We start from the raw sequence: 20,112 nt of genomic DNA, 5'->3' as shown, positions 1-20,112 counted from the left end.
CACAACTCAAATACAGTATTTGGGCAAAGTTTTATTCCGCTATCCTCAATGGTTCCTGATGTATATATTATGTTGGCAAATATCTCCCCATCTGCCGTTGTCATGGTGGAATACTACACCCTTCCTGTTGGCCAATTCGATCGCCTGCTTCAAGCGGTCCAGTTGTTCGCAGTAGACGGTAGAATTAAGCGTCAGGTAGCAGCTCATAGTGGATGATTCCCTTCCAATCCCACCGAACACACAGAAAAACCTTCCTGGCCGTCACCGACCTTCCACCACGACCGTTTTCGCTTGATATTGTCGTATGTGATCCATTTGTCGACGCCAGTCACCATCCGCTTCAAAAATGAGTCGACTTCGTTCCGTTTCAACAGCAAATCGCAGGCATTGATTCGGACCAGAAGGTTTTTTTGCGTCAAATCATGCGGCACCCAAACATCTAGCTTTTTTCTGCAGATGGTTTAAAATAGTTCGATGACTAACTATGTTCTAACTCGATGTTTTCCATGATTTGATCGGTATTCATCGTCACAGGTTTTCCGCCGACTGGTTTCACCCGCTCTGAATCGTCGAAACCATTCCTCCGTTACTGTTGAACACAATATCCAAACTAATCATGTGTAGCATCGTTTTGTAGGTTATGTCAAGACCTTTCAAAGATGTATGGTACTGTCAGATACGAGCTCTGTAGCGCTTTACACATAGTCGCGAAATTCAAAAGACAAAAATGCGGAAGGGAGATATTTGAAAATCGAATATTATGAAGTGTAGGAATTGATGGAATTCAAAATTAAGTTATGTGGGAAGTAGGCGTGGTTGTGAACCGAATTCGTACATTTTTCATCTGTATCATTAGGATGTCAAGAAAATATTATATACCGAATTTCATTGAAATCGGTCGAGTCGTTTTTGAGATATGGTTTTTGACCCATAACTGGGCGACGCCACGCCCATTTTCCATTTTTTTTTAATCTGTGTGTAGCTTCTTTCTGGCATTTCTTCTGGAAAATTTAGTGTTTCTGACGGTTTTCGTCAGTGAGTTAACACACTTTTAGTAATTTTCAACATAACCTTTGTATGGGAGGTGGGCGTGGTTATTATCCGATTTCAACTATTTTTATGGTGTGTAAAGGGGTACGTAAGAGAAGTGACTGCAGTAAATTTGGTTTATATAGCTGTAGTTTAATAGTTTACGAGATATGTACAAACATACTATTTAGGGCGGGGTCACGCCCACTCTCCCAACAAAATTACATCCAAATAATTTTTTTTTTTTGTGATTATATGAAATATTCGCATAGAATTCTAAAATACAACTTTTATTTCATACATTTTATTTCAAATGGCACACAGAAATCTCAAACACACAATAACAATGCTTCTTTACTTAAACTACTAGTTATTACTTCGCATTAAAATATGATTTCTTGACGAACTTAAATGTTTAGTTGTTTACATAAATTTTTATTTTAAATTTATAAATTAATTTAATACAATATTTTATGTCTTTCATTATGTTTGATTTATCCGTGCTAACCGAAAATGTCTAAAAACCATCTAAAAAAATATGAAAAGAATCGAGAAATATTTATAACAGTAAATTTATATATAATTATAAATTAGTGATAATACGTAAGAGTTTACGTTTATGTAGGCAAACATGCGGGCATGCTGAGAGCAGTTGGCAAGAGAGCAGGATAGTTGAGCAGAGGGAGTTCGGCATGCATCGATTAGACACATTTATAGTTGATAGCATTTTAAAAATTAAGAGATTTAAATACATATACATATGGATCTTTATATACACATATAATTGAACCCAATTAAGTGCTGAATAGCTGAGTAGAGTAACTATTTTCAGAGTAACACAGAGTTTTTTTTATAATTCGAAAAATATATAAGAGGATAGCTGATAGTTTACTTTTATAAATAGGATTGGTTGCAGCAGAGTTTACAGCATTTCAATTAGCGACTTAAATCTAATATATATATATTTACATACATACAAACATACTTAGACATTGTTAGTTTTAGAATTGAAAGTTGGGAAAATTAAAATTTGTATTAAATTTCGTATTTTCACGTTGTTTATTCAAATACCTCGCTAATCCCACTGTGGGCGCATTGCAGCGTGTTATGCGCGCACGTCCTACATTTTGATCCTCTTCGTCATCACCTTCAGCCAGCGTATAGCCCGGCCGACAGACACATTTCGCTTTAGTATCCAAGAATCGTTGTGTTTGTGGACCCTGAGTATGTGTTTTGAGCGGTTCCAACCATTGACCCGGTCCACATGGTCCTCTCGTATATAACTTATAACAATTACCATTTAATTCGACCATACCCGGCGTTGATTCGCATGTATTCTCATCTTCGGTGCCGCCATTATCGATATTCGAACATTGTTGATCGAGATTCCAAATGACGCCAGAACAACCGCATATGCCGTTATAAGAAATGCCATCAACCGAAGGTCGTGCGGTGAAGTCGAACACGACCACCTGATGCAGTGAGCATGGCCCTTGTGAGCCAATGCGATAGCATGTATTCTGATCGGGGAAATACAGCCGACTTTTGCCGCAAAAGTTGCGCACACAATTGGTGGCATTAATCAGAAACTCGTTGGGTCCACATGGGCCCCTTGTATACAGCCGATAGCATAGCCCATCATTCCACGGCACATAGCCGTCTTTGCATTGACATTGTGCACGCGGTATATCTGTCGCAGTGTTGGCGGCCGTAAAATTGTCCGGTAGATTGAAAATGTGACCCGGCGGACAGGGTCCTGGTGTGTCTGTAAATATAAAATAGGCAGATTTAGCGGTTGTTAAACTCAGAATAGATAGAATTATTCGTAATTATACTCAATTCGTAGCACATTTGATGATCCTCATTGTAGTGCGGCAAATGCCGATGACAATCGCAACGTCCACCAGGTAGAAAGAGCTCACCGGGTGTTGAGCAAGGACCTTTGGTGTAATGCTCGTGACAGGTCTCTTCTGGATCGTAAAAATAATCAAGCAGTTCACCTTCGGGTTCACACTAAAAATAGATTCGAAGAAGAGTCATATATTTCTCATAAGCTTTAAGCTCTACACTTACCTTACACTCGCCCAGTCCATCTTCATTCAATATCAGTAGTTTGCCTTTCACACACGGTCCTTTCGTGTACTGCGCATAGCATCTGCCATCTTTCGCCCAAAAAATCATGCCCAAGGGACATTGTTTGGCCGGTTTGCAAGTGCCCCAACGATTGTTGGATCTGTGAGTTGTATAAAAGAGAGACGATAATAGACGAAAATAATAAAAAAATGTCTCTTTGAACTGCTTTTGATATAAAATTGCAATGATTTGTGACGTCATAAGCTAAACAAAGTTTGACAGTTCATTGACAGGTCCTTTATTATGACAGTCCGAGTAGCAATGTAATCTCCAATATTCTTGATTATATCTAATAAATTTTATATTAATCACTCACCTTCGACCACTACTGATGGCCGCACGTTCCTCCGGTAATGGCGCAAAGTATGCACTATGTTCGCATGGACTACGCTTGAAAATCTCATGACATTTATTTGTCTCCGCACTTAGCGCGGTGCCCGGCGGACAGCGACATTCAGCTGCTGGTGCATTGAGGCGCGCCGATTTCGTTTTACCCACATTCGGGGCGGGGCTCAGTTCCATCGTCTCCGGACACGGATAGCCGATTGTGAAGATTTTGAAACACTGCTTAAGTGGCGGCCAATAGAGCAATTGCCAACCACCGGGCATGCTAGCGCAGGGATTCTTCTCTGGATCACTCCAAGGCGGCGGTACAATCGCCGCTTGTGTTGTTTTACTCAGTAGTAATGTGAGAAAAGCAATTAGGCTGAGACCAGAGTGTAGAACGGTCCAACAGAGTAGCAGCTTTCGGCGTTTCATTGTGGGATGATGTGTTTTCTTAATTAAATAATAATGGACTGAAATGAAAAGGGAAGACTTATGTAGTAGGAAAAGTCTCTGATATTTTTCTTAGAAGTCGAGATTAAAAAATTAACTGGATGAGGAAATAGTCATGGTAGTTTACTAGAATCCATTTGCTGACTACTTTTAGATAGTTAACGTCGGGGGATCATCAGCAATTGTTAGGAGCGTGATTCCTAAAAACGTAAGACCCTCAAAAAACAAAGGATTCGCAGGTTTGGATCACAGGTCTCTATAATAAGAAATTATAGATGAAAAAAAAGCAGTTCTTCCGCCATAACAACGCACCGGCTCAAACCTCCGCCATCGCCACGGCTCAATTCACGGAATTAGATGACGTATTATGTATATTTGACCCCCTGTGATCCCTTTAAGTTTCCTAAACTTTTCGAAGGGTTACTCGAAGGATAGAAATTTTTGTTGAATGATAATAATATTTCCTCACGGGACCTATTTTGCAGATCTCTAAAAAACGTATTTCTCTGACCGGTAGAACAAGATTTGAGTGGCTCAAGTGTTGGAAAATATAGTAATTTTTCTCCAAAATCGTCGTTTTCTTCAATCTTACCCCATCAAACTCGAACTTATTTTCATCAAAATTAGAAATTCACCATTTCTTGTCATTAAAATGGGTCTATATCAAAATTGAGGTGAAGTAGTTGTGAATGTGTGTCTTATGTTATGTCATTTACCTATATGCGCCCTTGGCGTTGGCACTCTTCATGGTTCAATTAATTTATTTTTCACGCTATTGTTTAGCTCACCACTCAGCAACAATGAAAATTTTAAATAATTTTCAGTGATAGTTGAACTAATTTACTTTTCGAAGTGATGCTGCACTTTTCTCAACATGATTTGGCGTCTTATGCGTAGAAATATGTACGAAAATTAAATTAAGTCATAGAGTCAGACATAATGAGTAATCTCATCTCAGTACACATTCGCACTGTAGCTAATTTTATTACAAAACAGGTTATGGGTTTTGTGTTTTAATTATATTAATATAATTAATATAACGGTATATATATATGATGAACTTTTAATTTTATTTTTGTTTTTTTTTTTTTTTGCTTTTGAAAATAAAACAAAAAAAAAAACATTAACTTCGGCTGTACCGAAGCTAATATACCCTTCACAGGTGCATTTCTTTGTCAAATTTCGTGAAGATACCACGTCAAATGCGGAAGTTTTTCATACAAGCCCTTGATTCCGATCGTTCAGTTTGTATGGCAGCTATATGCTATAGTGAACCGATCTGAACAATTTTTTCGGAGATTAAATTATTTCTATGCACAATAACTCACACCAAATTTCGTGAAGTTATGTAGTAAAATGCGGAAGTTTTCCATACAAGCCATTGATTCCGATCGTTCAGTTTGTGTGGCAGTTATATGATATAGTGGTCCGATATCGGCAGTTCCGACAAATGAGCAGCTTCTTGAAGATAAAATAACATCTGCAAATTTTCAAAACGATATCTTAATAACTGAAGGACTAGTTCGTATATATACAGACAGACGGACGGACGGACAGACAGACAGACATGGCTAAATCGACTCATTTCAATATACTGATCATTTATGTATATATATACTTTATAGGGCCTCCAACGCTTCCTTCTGGGTGTTGCAAATTTCGTGACAAACTTAATATACCCTGTTCAGGGTATAAAAAATGCTCTTTTGTTAAATAGACATGAGGTCAAAATATAGTAAATTAAATATTTTAAATTATTTAACACAAAATTATGGATTTAGTTTAACTCAGTCTCTCAGAGACTAGACGAGAATTAAGCTTCATATGCGTATAAATCCACACACATTTACAAGACTCTTTACAGTCTGACGTCAGTACATTTTCGCATCGTGCCAGATCACGCTTGACCGGTCGTTAGCCATGACCTAAAATGTTTTTGGTTGCCAAAAAAAGAGATGAATGATAAGAGGATGGCAATAAAGAGCACAAGCCGGTAATAATAATTTGGGTTATAATGTGCATAACAGACGATAAAGCGAAAAATGTGCAAACCACAGTGGTTTGATGTGTGAGAAAAAGTGAAATTTTTTATTCACTTGAATGTTTTGATCTGTTCGCATAGTTGATTAATTGCTTAATTAGTTGAAAAATGTAAATAATATTTTTGGATATTATTGGTTGATAGGTTAGGTCAAGGTGTAAATCTCGGCAACTGTAGAGAGTCTCATTTAGATAGCTTCGACAGTCCTTTGTGAGATCGACAATACCCTTATAATTCAACAAAATGCTTGGAATCTATTACAAGGTCCTTAAGTCGGCTTATCTCGACTCTTGTCTTTTCGCTGAGTTCACCGAAGATGTACCTTCCGAGGTATTTCAACCTTAGTCTGGCGAATGCTGGACAATGAAGGAGGAAGTGCTTGGATGATTCCTCTACGCCTTCCTCCAAGTAGCTAATTTCACTGTATGTGTGCCTATTTGACAGTGACTAGTAAGCACACCAAAGATTGCGGCGAGAGTTTAGTCCTTTCTATCCTTCAATATTCGAATGTCTTTATCTTTTGAACCACTTATAATCTTCTTTCTCTCAAGCTGTGTATACCATAGCGTGTAATTCATAGAGTATTGGAAGAGATATTACCAAAAATTAAGTGGTTGAATTCTTATTTTTGTTGTTGTAAGATTCATATTCTTCATAGATTTTTATAGAAATTCGCAAGGGTACCCTAATAAAATGAAATTATACGAAAATGATCCGTCCAAAGAACCTCCTATCAGCACGGACAATTCTATATAGACTTTCAGGATTGATTTTGGATTTGATCTTGATCTCAAGTTAGAAAAAAATCTTTACATGTCGGAAGTTATGACTTTGAATTCTACTTTCTTTTGTCCGGATCGCCATTAGACCCAACCACTTTTTGTTATAAAACACACATGCAAACCTACTAGTCCAATATAGAATTTTTTGGAACAGCGAACCAATACGTGTACATCTATTAATAAGTGAGATCATAAGAATTGCTCTTTAGGTCACTTGAAGCTTCTCCAACAACCGACTCAAACTTAGCTCAAGTAGCGTTGGTGAAATTACTCAAATATAAAATATTCGAAACTATTACTAAATCTCATAATAAATTCGATTGTTATCGCTCTCAAAACCGTTTATGAGCTACTCATTTTGACTTCTGTACGCGAAAAAACCACAATAAATAAGATAACGCAACAGCTACGCCAAGAGTTGACAGCCGGTAGCGAGCGGTTAGTTAAAAGCTTCCTGCCAGTCAAAGTGTTACACAGTGTAAAATGAGACTGCCACATTGCGACGCAACGGATATTGCTTTGCAGCGCCACAAATCACTCTCGTCACCGAGGCAGTCAAGAGCGTGTGCTATGGAGCTTTCTTAACGCCACGCATAATTTGCGGCATTTCAAAACGCTTAATGTGAACGCCGATCGTGTTGTTTTACAAGCTTTGACTTGAATTTTGTTGTTTTTTTTTATTTTTTGTTTTTGCAATAATCGCAATAACTTTATTGGCTTCATTGCAGCAATTTGTGCATTGCTTTGCGCTTTGGCTCAAAACACACACAGTTGCTTGCATTTACTGCTGTTGTTGTCGTTATTGTTGCAATTTTTATTTACAAGTATCAATTTCGCACTCGGGGCATGCGCCACCGCAATTTCATTATGCTCAATAAAAATTTTTTTGTTTATTTTTTGCAGAATATGTTTTGTGTCTCAATTCGTTTTTTTTGTGTTTTTTATAATTTTTTTTTCATAATTTTTTTAATATCCAATTTCCAGCACGAAATATGCTTTGCCATTGTTCGCTTGAAATAGTGCGCGAATACGAGTAGAGTCAACACAGAACTTGTCAGCAACATACAGCTTTGTATTTGTATTCATTTATTTGTCTGCGGTTTTATCATGGACCTCATTTGAATGACCCATATTTCTGCGAAAGCACGCAATCGCTAACATTGAAGAATCATATGTGTAAATAATTGTATGCTTGTTAGTGCTATAAATAACCTGTATCGACTTTTACTTTATTAAACAGACATATTTGTGCGTGTTATTCATGTCTACGGGGTTCAAGGTGAGGCAAGTGCGACTACAGAAATTATTAGAAATTTCGTTATTGCTAACGAATTTTATACAAATTCCGCTTGTTCAGTCTTGTACTTTTTTGAGGATATCAAATTGTTTATATGGTGTGTTCAAAAAATAACGGGAATTGTAAAATTTAAAATTTCCGCGGATTCGGAGAGTTCAATTGTCAAATTTATATTACACCGGTCAACAAAAAAAAAAAATTTTTTGGGTTTCTGTTCTCATGCTTGAATTCTGATTCTAGACATTGGAAAACACTTAAATATTATTCTTTAGTTCTTTAAGTTTGCTTTGGGCTGATCTACATTGATAACTATATATTAATTTATTTCATAAATCAATGATGGCAGCACTTTGATTAACCCGAAAGTAAACAGTATTATTATTTGTAAGAGACACAGTAGTGAATGTTAACCTGTTTATTATAGCTGTACAACAATATTAGTGTATTACTCAGTTAAAAAATGGCATGAAGTCAGTGTAAAAATGATTTTGATTCATTCTGTTTTATTTGCGGTGAATTTATTAAAGTTAGAAGTAAACAAGTAAGAAAGGGCTAAGTTCGGGTGTAACCGAATATTTTATACTCTCGCAATTTATATATTTAACTTTATTTATATTATATAATATACAATTTGACCCACATACTCGTCACATATATTGTATAAAGTCCATTGAAAGTTGGAAACCATAATATTAGGTTAGAATCACTGAGGTCCTTGTGTTCGATACATGGGACCTTAAAAACCTATGGTCCGATTTCGGCGATTTTTAGAATGGGGCTGCCACACTATAAACATAGTATTTGTGCAAAGTTCTGCACCGATATCTTCACTAGTGCTTAGTTTATATATTGTAAAGTAAACGATTCATATCGTCTTCAAAGTTCCGGTATATAGGAAGTAGGCGTGGTTGTGAAGCGATTTGGCCTATTTTTACAACATATCATTGGGATGCAAGGAAACTATTACAAACCAAGTTTTGAAGTATTGAAATCGGTCGAGTAGTTCCTGAGATATGGTTTTTGTCCCATGAGTGGGCGACGCCACGCCCATTTTCCATTTTGTAAAAAAATCTGAGTGCAGCTTCCATCTGCCATTTCTTATGTGAAATTTAGTGTTTCTGACGTTTTTCGTTAGTGAGTTAACCCACTTTTAGTAATTTTCAACCTAACCTTTGTATGGGAGGTGGGCGTGATTATTATCCGATTTCTTTCATTTTTGGACTGTATTAAGAAGTGGCTAAAAAAACGACTGCAGAAAGTTTGGTTTATATAGTTTTATTGGTTTGCGAGATATGTACAAAAAACTTAGTAGGGGGCGGGACCACGCCCAATTAAAAAAAATTACATCCAAATATGCGCCTTCATAGTGCGATCCTTAGATAGACATTCGGATTTGAACTCCACTCTTCACCCTGATCACTTTGGTATATATAACCCTATATATAACTCGTTTAGTTTTGGGTGTTACAAACAACCGTTATGTGAACAAAACTATAATACTCTCTTTAGCAACTTTGTTGCGAGAGTATAAAAACTATGACAGCTGCTAAGGTATGAGTTTGGCGATTTTCGTTTGTTAAAACCTCACACTTCTTTGCTTGTTCGGGAATTATTGGCCGAAAACAATACTGTAATGACTGTCTCCCAGCCTCCATATTCGTCAAACATGACTTCGTGTGATTTTTTTCTATTTCCAAAAATAAAGATAACTATTAAGGGCTGTCGTTTTACAAGCATACGAGAAATCACTGAAAGAGTCAAAGGCTCAAAAAGCACCAAAAATCGAGTTTGAGAATTTTTTTTACGTTTGGAAAATGCACTGGCACAAGTGCATGATATGAATTGAGGACTATTTTAAAGATGACAAAATTAATGTATACGAATGAATAAATGTGAAAATATAAATTTTTTTTTTTCGAAAAAACGAAAATTCCCGTAATTTTTTGAACACACCACGATATCGATAAAACATATCCGTAATTATTACTCTTACCTTGAAGTCTAATGCTTCCAATAAAAATTCAAAAGTTCGGTCGTCTAATTTATGGCAAAATGGTTGATCTAGAGCCCACAAATAAGACCTAACTTCGACAATTTATTCTGGCAGTACAGAGATAGGAGTCGAATATTTTACTTTCAGGTGATATTAAATATTTATTTGAGTGTATAAAAAATTTGTCTTGGTATTTTGATCCAAAATGATAGCTATTCGGCCAATCTTCAGAATCATATTTTTCAAGAGAGCTTCTTTGGGCGATAGGGATTCTAGTCAATCGCTAGTAAAGTGCGTATGTATGAGCATTTTAGCCCTCAAAAAAATATGAATGATCGATGTTTAGAAAAATCCTAGAATGTTCCAATCCCCTAAATTGCAATCGACCCGGGAAAAATAGTTCTCCAAAAAGTCCAAAGAAAACAACATTAATAAAAAATTTCCGACCCCAAAGAAATGTTAACCGTAATAAATTCAAACTATTTTCCTAAAAAGAAAAATATTTCAAATATGCATCCTTCCATTGTTAAATCCATTAACTGGTTTATTAATTGAATGAAATTGAAATCGTAACAGGAAGAATGTTTGACATATCAGTACATACATACATATCTATATGATTCACATTATCCACAATCATCCTACAGCCAAATACAATCAAATGGCAGGCAGCGCAAGAAAAATTGCATAACTGTAAATAAATAAGGCAAGTCAAGAAAGTGGGCAACAGCAGCAGCAAGCCGCCTGCCGCCAACCACCACATGTGTCGCACGAAGGCAACGAGTGCAGCACTGGCTCATACTACAATAATAACAACAACTCCATGGTGCTGCACTCGCTTTGTAAACAAAAAACCGGCATTTGTTGGCGTGATTGCGAGCGTCTCACTCACTCACTCGTCGGTTGCTCGGCTTGCATTCGTTGCGCCTGCAACATGCTGCAAACAGCTGTTCGACACCCGGTGTAACGGTTAATTAGCCGTGCCTGCTTGACTTCTTTTCGCTTGCAATTATGCGCTGTTGCACCAACATGTGCGGCACACATGCACATATAAAAATAAATACAGACTTGTATGTGCGCTGGACCACTCTCACTGCTGCTGCTGCAGTCAACTAACCACCCTTGCCCGGCAGAAACTTGGAAAATTGTTGTTGTTGACTATTTTCGCTACACTGCAATTGCTTGTTAGCGTATTTTTTGTTGTTGTTGCAACTATCATTAAAAGCCGTCGATTACGTCGTTGTCGTCGCTGGAAAAGTTGTGAAAATTACTTGTAATTATTTGTTATTTCATTGCGATTTATTTTTAATTTGTACGCGGCGCGGGGTGTAGTTATACAGCATTGTAGGCCAACAGCATGCTGCCTTATTTTGGTTTAGTGGGTTACTAATGCCATCGTTTGCCTTATTTGTTGCTTGCGCAATATTGTGGTTATTATTGATGTGTAGGATAACATTACAAATCGGTTGGGATGTTGGAAATGCAATTGAAATGATGCTCTTATGGGGGTTATTTAGAGGAGATAAACTATAATGTCATGCTGTTTTGGTGTTTTTATTGTATTGGCGTGGCTGAGTTTGGATTCTTGTGTTTTGATTTTTCAAGTATTTAGTTCTACCAAAGCTGGAATCTCCCACTTCTATTTTATATTGTATTCTATATTTAATATTCCGATTAAGAGCAGAAAAATATTTTTAGTCATTTTGAATATCAGTTGGAAATATGTATATATGTATTATATTACTTTCACAAATTTGGTCGAAGAGTTCACAATTGGTTTCCAGTTCAGTTCAGTTTATGAGCATACCACAAAACTATTTGAATTATGTTTTTTGGTTCCAAATGAGAGATCGCCACCTTTCTTTTCTCAAATAAGCAGTATTAGTACTGAGCTTCAATTTAATATATGTCTAGATCACATTCTTGGTCGTTCTCTATGTTGGTGGTCATTTTGAGATTTTACGACAAAAACAGATTCAATGACTGTTAAATTAACTTCAAAGAATCTTTTAAATCATATTCTTGGTCGTGCTTCGTTCTTTTTTTGGTGGTCATCCTGAGCTTTTATGATCAATAAATAATTCAACGAGTTTTAAATCAACTTCGAAGGGTCGAATTATATTTGGATATAATATTTTATTGGATACTTTTAATCGAAAATTTAAACCACTACTCATCGAATAGTATTAAAGTCTCTCAGTCAGTTCTTTAATACTTTTTATATATAATATATTATATCTGGGTTCAAAGTCAAATGAAGCTCTGAAGGAAGATTTTTAATAAATATCACACTTTCCTATGAAAACTCTATTAGAAATTTATCACTATCAAAAATTTAGCGTAGACATAATCAAATTTATTTTACATTTCTATACATTTAAATTGATCTCAGGGGTTTTTTGCTTAGAAAAATGTATTTTCAAAACTCAGAATCTGTTTCAAAAATAACTTTCTGAAACTATTGTCACTGAAATACTCCATATTTTACTCATATGAGTCGGATACTGTAACAATCTTGAAATATATATGAAAATAATAAGATAACTTATTGTAATTTGAAAGAAAGTTCGAAAAGTATGCTCTACCAAAATCGGTTTTTCGATAGATCACTAAACAGTGTTCTCAAGATGTAGGTATATGATAATGTTTAATTCTACAGTTCGGTAATGGGTTCTAGACCAAAAATTGTATAAAAACCCTAACAATTCCAGAATTTTCTGCTAAGGTCATAATTGATATTAGGCAACTAACTTAACTATGAACGAAGATTTTTTAATTCAAATTGTTATAATTATTCTTCCGTCAAACATTGTCGTTATTACACTGAATTTAAAAGTATGAAAAGCAGAACTTAGGCGAACTTAGGCTCAACCCACACCGGATTAGACAAAAACGTCTGTGACTAATGAGACACAAAAACCCTTTTGTTTTCTAGCCCACACCAAGCGAGAATGCGTTTTTTGTCTCGTCGTCTTCTGTGTGGGGATGTCGCATATGAAGCTAGAGTCAGACAAGAAAAGACGTCTTGACTAAATCGGTGTTAGTTGAGCCTTAGTTTATACTCTTCTACGTTAAATCCATCGCTATGAAAGAATATCACTACTGAGTTGTATTTTGTAAACAAAAGCAGCTTATATAACTAAAGCAATTATACTCCACTAATTACTTAACTAATTTCCATTACCTTTTTAGTCTTCCAACACCAACGAATATTGCGTGTCTTTAGTTCTGCAAATTATATTTATTCTCCGCAAAGTTTAGTGTTTAGCTCGTTTCCGTTGAAATTTCACTTTTTAGAACAAAATGTTGGCATTTCTTTTGCTTTCGACGACTTGAACAATAACTCGCTTAGCACTTTCACGACACTACACACACCTGTGAGCGCACATTCTTGAAGTTCTTTATTCACAATGTCACTATTTAGTTTATTCTTTTATGGAACATGATATTGAATGTCTACAAGGTATTGCCTATACAGTCACAGCACATCGCACAACACTCACTACATTTAACAGACGGTTATTCAACTCGTTCACTACACAACAAATACACTGAAAGCTGACAGCCGCTTAGTTCATAAACTTTGTATGAGGCAAAGAATGAAGTGAATGCGCACAGGTAGCTGAAATCTGGTAGAAAATGAAGATGATAAAGAAGGTAAACATAAGATGATATGCAGCAGAGAAAAGTGACTGTGTGAATTGAAGCAACAGCAACAACTTCACAGATAACTAATTAATAAGTAGCGGCATCAGACGCAGCATCAGCAACTCCTCTTTATGGCCTTGAATTTCAGCTCGTTTTTATTGTTTCTATCTTTTATTGTCGATTTTATTTATTTTATTCAGCCACAATCGATCTTTTTTTGTTTGTTTGACTGACCAGCTTGAATACTTTTGTGTGAATTGGTGTTGTTTGAAATGTAACCGCAATTAATGAATTCGTTTTCTAATCATTTAGGCATTATTTTTATTTAACTTGTGTATATTTTGAAGGGAATTTAAACATATAATTAGCCGATGAATTGAATTTGTTAAGTACATTTTTGTTGAGAAATATTTTTTAAATTTATATTTAATTTTTTTATTATTTATTTATTATAATTTTATATAAAAAATCATCTATTGGAAAAATAATGAATTGTTACAGGCCTGTTATATATATTATAATTTATATATGTATGACTTTCTGGATAAAAAAAAGTTTTTTAATTTTTTTTTTAATATTTGATAATGAAGATACATATTTTGAATGCTTCAAACTGACAAAAATTAATTGATATTTGAAAAACTCACAAAAGTCTCTAGGTTTTGAATGTTTTTCTGTAATAATTTCAAAACCGATATCAGTCTGTTCCAAAAATAAGTTCCTTAGACCCACACGTTCGTAAATTGTAACAACTTTGAAACCTATGGGTAGCTTAATGAAATTTTTATGAAAATATGAGATATCCACGATTATCCACAAAAACGTTGCAATTTCAAAAAACACAAAACTCATCCAGAACTCTTTTTTTTCTTTTCAAAACAATTGAGGCATCATCTCATTCACTTGGAATATATTATGAGATCTGTCTACAAATAGAACTGGAATCTCATATTTCTCTCACTTTCATCTCATATTCATTATTAAAGTCGGTTATATTTATTTCTTGAGAAAAAATATTAATTTCTTATTATTTTTTCACACACATTTACATTTTTTATTAATTATTAATTTTAATTTAATTTATTTTTTATTTTATTTTATTTTATTTTGTTTTGTTTTATTTTATTTTAATTATTTTGTTTTATTTTATTTTATTTTACTTTATTTTATTTTATTTTATTTTAATTTATTTTTATTTTACTTTATATTATTTTATTTTATTTTAATTTATTTTTATTTTATTTTAATTTATTTTTATTTTACTTTATATTATTTTATTTTATTTTAATTTATTTTTATTTTATTTATTTTATTTTAATTTATTTTTATTTTATTTTATTTTTTTTATTTTATTTTATTTATTTATTTTATTTTAATTTATTTTATTTTATTTTGTTTTATTTTATTTTATTTTTAATTTTTTTATTTTATTTTATTTTATATTATTTTATTTTAATTTAATTTTATTTTATATTATTTTATTTTATTTTACTTTATTTTTTATTTTTATTTTATTTTATTTTATATTTTATTTTTATTTTATATTATTTTATTTTATTTTTATTTTATTTTATTTCAATTTCATTGTATGCCTTTCCAAATATGATCTCTTATTGATTTGTTGCGCGTTAACACTTCATTTGTTACCATTTCTTCATTTTTATTTTATTTATTTATTTTATTTTATTTTATTTTATATTATTTTTTTTATTTTTATTTTATTTTATTTTATTTTATTTTATTTTATTTTATTTTATTCTAATTTTATTTTATTTTATATTATTTTATTTTATTTTATTTTATTTTTTTATTCTATTTTATTTTATTTTTATTTTATTTTATTTCAACACTTCATTTGTTACCATTTCTTCATTTTACTTTTCTTATTTCTTTTTCCACAACGAAACTGTTTTAAATTTGAATACGAAATATACGCGATTGAACCTTTTCAAGGTTAATAATAGCTTTGCCATGCAAATCGCAACTAATGGTGAATTCCAAAATAGGCGTTTGCGCCTTTTAATTCGTTGCAGTTTCAAATTTGATGCGATTATTTTTTCAACACTTGCACAAATGATTTGTTACGCTTTTCGAGGTCACCGCATATTGTGGTCTAATTTAGCAACGTAACACTAAAATTTGATTGATATTTATTTATTTGACACAGAAATATATATTTTAGCTTTTAATCATATTAGTTGGGTAATGCTCGAGATGATTTGGTTAAAATTCAAATATAATTTGTATTACGACACAGGTCACTTGTACCAAGATACACTCTAACTCATAAACTATACTTTATATATAACTGTATAGTTTTACAAAACAATTTTTATACCGAAAACTGATGTTTTATCCAACACAGTCCCCGTTGGTCTTATGATCTTTAACGATGTTTGCCTGCCACTGCGCGCTATTAAAATTGTTCACTTGCCAAATTAAATACTTTGCTGGCAAACAAAATATATACTCGTCAATCACACCGCAAGTCGAGCCACACGCCACCGTAAGCCACCAGCGCCGAATTTGATCTGTTTGCCCGGCGAGTAGTGAAGCATTTACAGTCAACGCTCAGCATTGCACTCAAACACGCTCTCATTTACTTACATGCTTTCCGCTACGCTCAATTGACTTCCAATCAGCTGTGAGCATTTTACGAGTGGAAATACAAATTTATGTGTTTTTTTTATTCAAATTTATTTAGTTTCCATATGCTTCATTGTATTTCGTCTATAATGATTTGAGTTAATAACTATTTCAAAGAAATTTCCAATAACTCTCACTTCAAATTACACTCAGAATTTTTATTTTCTGTTTAACAACTCTACTCAAGGAGTGACTTTTCACTCATTTCACTCTTTTAAAGTATTTTACTCAGCGTTTATTGTTTGCTTGTCAACAATTCGTCCGTTGTTTGTTGTTATGGTTATATTTATTTTTTATGATTGTTTTAATTTTTATTGCCTGGTTGTCATTGCTTACCGTAAATCTATTTATTTCATAAATACAAACCTATTTTCACCATATTTTGGCCGTATTGGCTATATATTTACTTTGTTACTTCTGTTGTTGGCTACGCATAATTTGTAAGCCTTATTTGTGGTCGTTTACTGTAAATTAGTTTCGTATGCAAATTTGTATTTATAGGCTGCATGTTGGTAGAAAACGAGAGCACAATATTTTCCGGTAGTTAAGTCATATGCGGGAGCACAGTTTTCAGACGTTGTAGGTGTTTCTGCCCCTTTGAATAAAATTTGTTAACTTGGGCTCTTAGCAGGTTTTCTAATACACTTCAATGATCTTGTGAGAGAAACTCCTATTGTAAATCAATTAAATTATTGATCTTCATCCGTAGTCCTTTCCAGATTTGATCGTCATTCTTGGTCTACGGACTTATAATTTATATTTATCTAGATGATCCCTGTATTTGTTATATTGGTATATGCTAGTTATAACTGTTGACTGTTGACAGTCATAACTTTGAAGTTGTAGATAATTTCGTCTACCTGGGAACCAGCATTAACAGCAATAACAATGTCAGCCTGAAAATCCAACTCAGAATCACTCTTGCCAACAGGTGTTGCTATGGACTAAGTAGGCAATTGAAAAGTAAAGTCCTCTCTCGACGAACAAAAACCAAACTCTACAAGTCTCTCATCATTCCCGTCCTTCTTTACGGTGCAGAAGCGTGGACGATGTCAACATCCGATGAGACGGCACTAGACGGCGAATACCGCAGACGATGGAACGATGAACTGTATGTGTTATTCGATGACATAGACATAGTCCAGCGAATAAAAAGACAGCGGTTACGCTGGCTAGGTCATGTTGTTCGAATGGATGAAAGTGCTTCAGCTCTGAAAGTATTCGATGCAGTACCCGCTGGTGGAAGCCGAGGAAGAGGGAGACCTCCACTCCGATGGAAGGACCAGGTGGAGAGAGACCTGACTTCGCTTGGTATAACCAATTGGCGCCAAACTGCCAGAAGGAGGGATACGTGGCGCTAGTTAAAATAATGTTCGGCTTATCAATAACTTATCTGAAAAAGTTCCAATAACTTGAAACAAAAATTCTCAAGAATTGTTTCAGAAGATATCTAGATCTATCATAACTTGACGGACGAGACATGTTCGAAATTGTTTCCTCTAGTGGAGAACTCTTAGGAGTAACAACGATGACCATCTCATGAAGAGAGCTAGAACTCAAGAATTATTTCAAAACATGTCTAGTTCTATCATAGCTTAACAGGCGAGACATGTTCAAAATCGTTTTCATGAGCAGAGAACTTTTGAGAATAACCACGATGACTCTCTCATGAAGAGTGTGACGTGGAACCAGCTCTGCCAAGCAGAAGCTAATTCGACTCCATGCATAGTTGTAAGGTATTTAAGGACTCGGAAGATTTTTGTTACAGCTCTAGTAACCTCGTATTGTTATTTGCTCCTAAAATATTAGGATGTCAGTACCTTTTATGTTCAGTGAATAACACATACAATATTTTAATTCTTGTGGAGTTTTATTGGATATTCTTCGACAAATTGAGGGTCATACCAGGCGCCTATGAACGGCTGATGGATTTTTCAAGAAGTTATTATAATTCCAGCTACTTTTAGTTTCTATTGCGGATCTAATAGATTGTGGATCGTTAGATTTTATTGTCAACTGAGAACTGACTGTTAACGAGAGAGCTCAATCGTTCCTGAGATAATATATTATATGGTATAGTGTAGTCCTGAGATCTATAGTATATAGTAAAGTAGGGTAGGTAGGTACATATAATGGATTTCAGACGACGCACCTAGGACTTTAGGAGGCCAAATGTGAATCTATATGAAGTTGATCAACTAAAAAGTTGCTTGTGTTGCACCTCCGAGATATCGTCGAGAAAGCCGTGTTCGATTGTTGCTATTATTTTCCTACAGCAGTCTCTTCTTCTTCTACTTCTTGGCAGCTTCTACATTCATTGTATGGTATCCCCAGTCCATAGGCGTGTCTTCCAATTAGACAGTGACCTTCTCTCACTCTTCTTGTGTCTTTCCATATATAGCTATATTAAATAGCTCTGAGTTAATAGTCAGCTGTTTTTTCTAATATCTAACAAAATCTACTCTCAAACGTCACTACTGAGTTGTCGGTCTTTCTTGAGCGCAATTGTCTTCAAATTTATTAATTATTCATAAAGAATTTTAACAAGTAATTGTTACTTGTCCACTTATTCTGCTGTACGCAGTAACTTTAGTTGGGGTTTTTGAACTTTATATTTATCTTCGAAATCGCTGTAAGTTCCATACGAACTCACATACACAAATACTCGTACAATGCGTGACTTTTTCGCCCATAATATTACGGCTTTTATTTACCTTCGTAATTAGCACATTTGCATAAAAGTCAACGAAAGAATGAAAAGCATCTCGGACAATATGATTTGCTGCGAGAAAGATGAAAGCAAAATGTGTATAAAAATTAAAAGTGCCACTTTTGAAATTGCATTGAAAAGGAGTTTTTACCATCTGCAATCGGTGCAAAGCGTTGCTGCTCACACCAGTCAACAGTACACATTTTGTAGAACTTGTATTTAGCTTTGTGCTTAACATTAAACGCTTTCAATGGACTGTGGTTGCCTTGGATTTACGGCTGCATATCCCCTTGACTCACTGCGTTTTACGGACGTACCTATATTTTCGAAAATATGTCTGTCTGTATATGTATAAATATGTGTGTGCGTACTAGCTTTGTGCTGGCATTGAAGAACGTGTTTGGCATATCGACAATGTGCGACCTTTCATTTAGCAGCACATTTCCATGGTTCTTATACTAAAGTTAAATAAATAGATAATTTGCATAGTACTCAACTAAATATACATATGAGTTTATATATAGAAATGTACATTTGACTTGCTGACGACATGAATGAATGGTCGTGTGACTATTGCTGGTGAGCTTGTATATATACATACAAACATATTGGTATTAGCAACCTACCGAAACCAATAATAATGCGTTTTCTGATGAATTCTGAAAAATTAAGTTGGGAATTCAGCGTCTCTTCGTCCCAATTTATGCATATATATATTTTTTTCTTTATATATATACATACATTAAAGTGAAATATATTAGCTTTTAATTTATTGCAAACTCGTTTGTCATTGCAACCTCCTCGCTCTCTGCCACTGTAATTACAGGTTTATTTAGTTGTATTATTTATGTTGATATTATTTCTTTTTCGCTGCGACTTTTTGAAATATTTTTTCCGCTTAATTAAAAGGTAGGTGTTATTTTGCTTTGTCCTTGAATGCATGGTGTTTTGGAGTAAAATGTGACCTCGTTGACTTAAGAGGTTTTAAAAGAAAAACGATTTTTTTTTCGAATAATGATATAGCGCTCGTTGCAACAAATTACATTATGCACATAT

The 20,112-nt window shown here is 34.2% G+C and overlaps 2 protein-coding genes across 7 annotated transcripts in view; one reads left to right on the top strand and one right to left on the bottom strand.

Moving 5' to 3' along the window:
- Nucleotides 1-20,112, top strand: part of LOC105208946 (centrosomal protein of 135 kDa) — a 36,853-nt gene that overhangs the window by 4,351 nt on the left and 12,390 nt on the right. The window lies entirely within an intron of this gene.
- On the bottom strand, nucleotides 1,339-16,236 carry Fbn2_0 (uncharacterized). Of its 6 annotated transcripts, XM_011179046.3 has the most exons (7): nucleotides 16,039-16,236; nucleotides 13,237-13,681; nucleotides 3,479-3,959; nucleotides 3,103-3,262; nucleotides 2,865-3,042; nucleotides 2,101-2,794; nucleotides 1,339-1,557 (listed from the first exon to the last, which is right to left on the bottom strand). In XM_011179046.3, the coding sequence occupies exons 3-7, from the start codon at nucleotides 3,919-3,921 to the stop codon at nucleotides 1,533-1,535; spliced, it is 1,500 nt and encodes a 499-aa protein (XP_011177348.1). In that variant the 5' UTR covers nucleotides 3,922-3,959; nucleotides 13,237-13,681; nucleotides 16,039-16,236; the 3' UTR covers nucleotides 1,339-1,532. The 6 variants fall into 6 exon arrangements, with proteins under 6 accessions (XP_011177348.1, XP_011177324.1, XP_028901181.1 ...); XM_011179022.3 differs by lacking the exon at nucleotides 1,339-1,557 and having other exon boundaries at nucleotides 1,929-2,794; XM_029045348.2 differs by lacking the exon at nucleotides 1,339-1,557 and having other exon boundaries at nucleotides 1,929-2,794; nucleotides 13,237-13,674.

This window comes from Zeugodacus cucurbitae, chromosome 4 (assembly GCF_028554725.1).
Source record: "Zeugodacus cucurbitae isolate PBARC_wt_2022May chromosome 4, idZeuCucr1.2, whole genome shotgun sequence".
Taxonomy (NCBI): domain Eukaryota; kingdom Metazoa; phylum Arthropoda; class Insecta; order Diptera; family Tephritidae; genus Zeugodacus; species Zeugodacus cucurbitae.
This window is presented reverse-complemented; position numbering and strand designations above follow the sequence as displayed.

What these genes read in the sequence shown, in the direction of transcription:
- Fbn2_0 (XM_011179022.3), bottom strand. Translation starts at nt 3,921, where the DNA reads ATGAAACGCCGAAAGCTGCTACTCTGTTGGACCGTTCTACACTCTGGT. An exon ending in GCCATCAGTAGTGGTCGAAG is followed by an intron (nt 3,263 to 3,478) that starts GTGAGTGATTAA and finishes TACAACTCACAG; the next exon opens with ATCCAACAATCGTTGGGGCA. An exon ending in ATGGACTGGGCGAGTGTAAG is followed by an intron (nt 3,043 to 3,102) that starts GTAAGTGTAGAG and finishes ATCTATTTTTAG; the next exon opens with TGTGAACCCGAAGGTGAACT.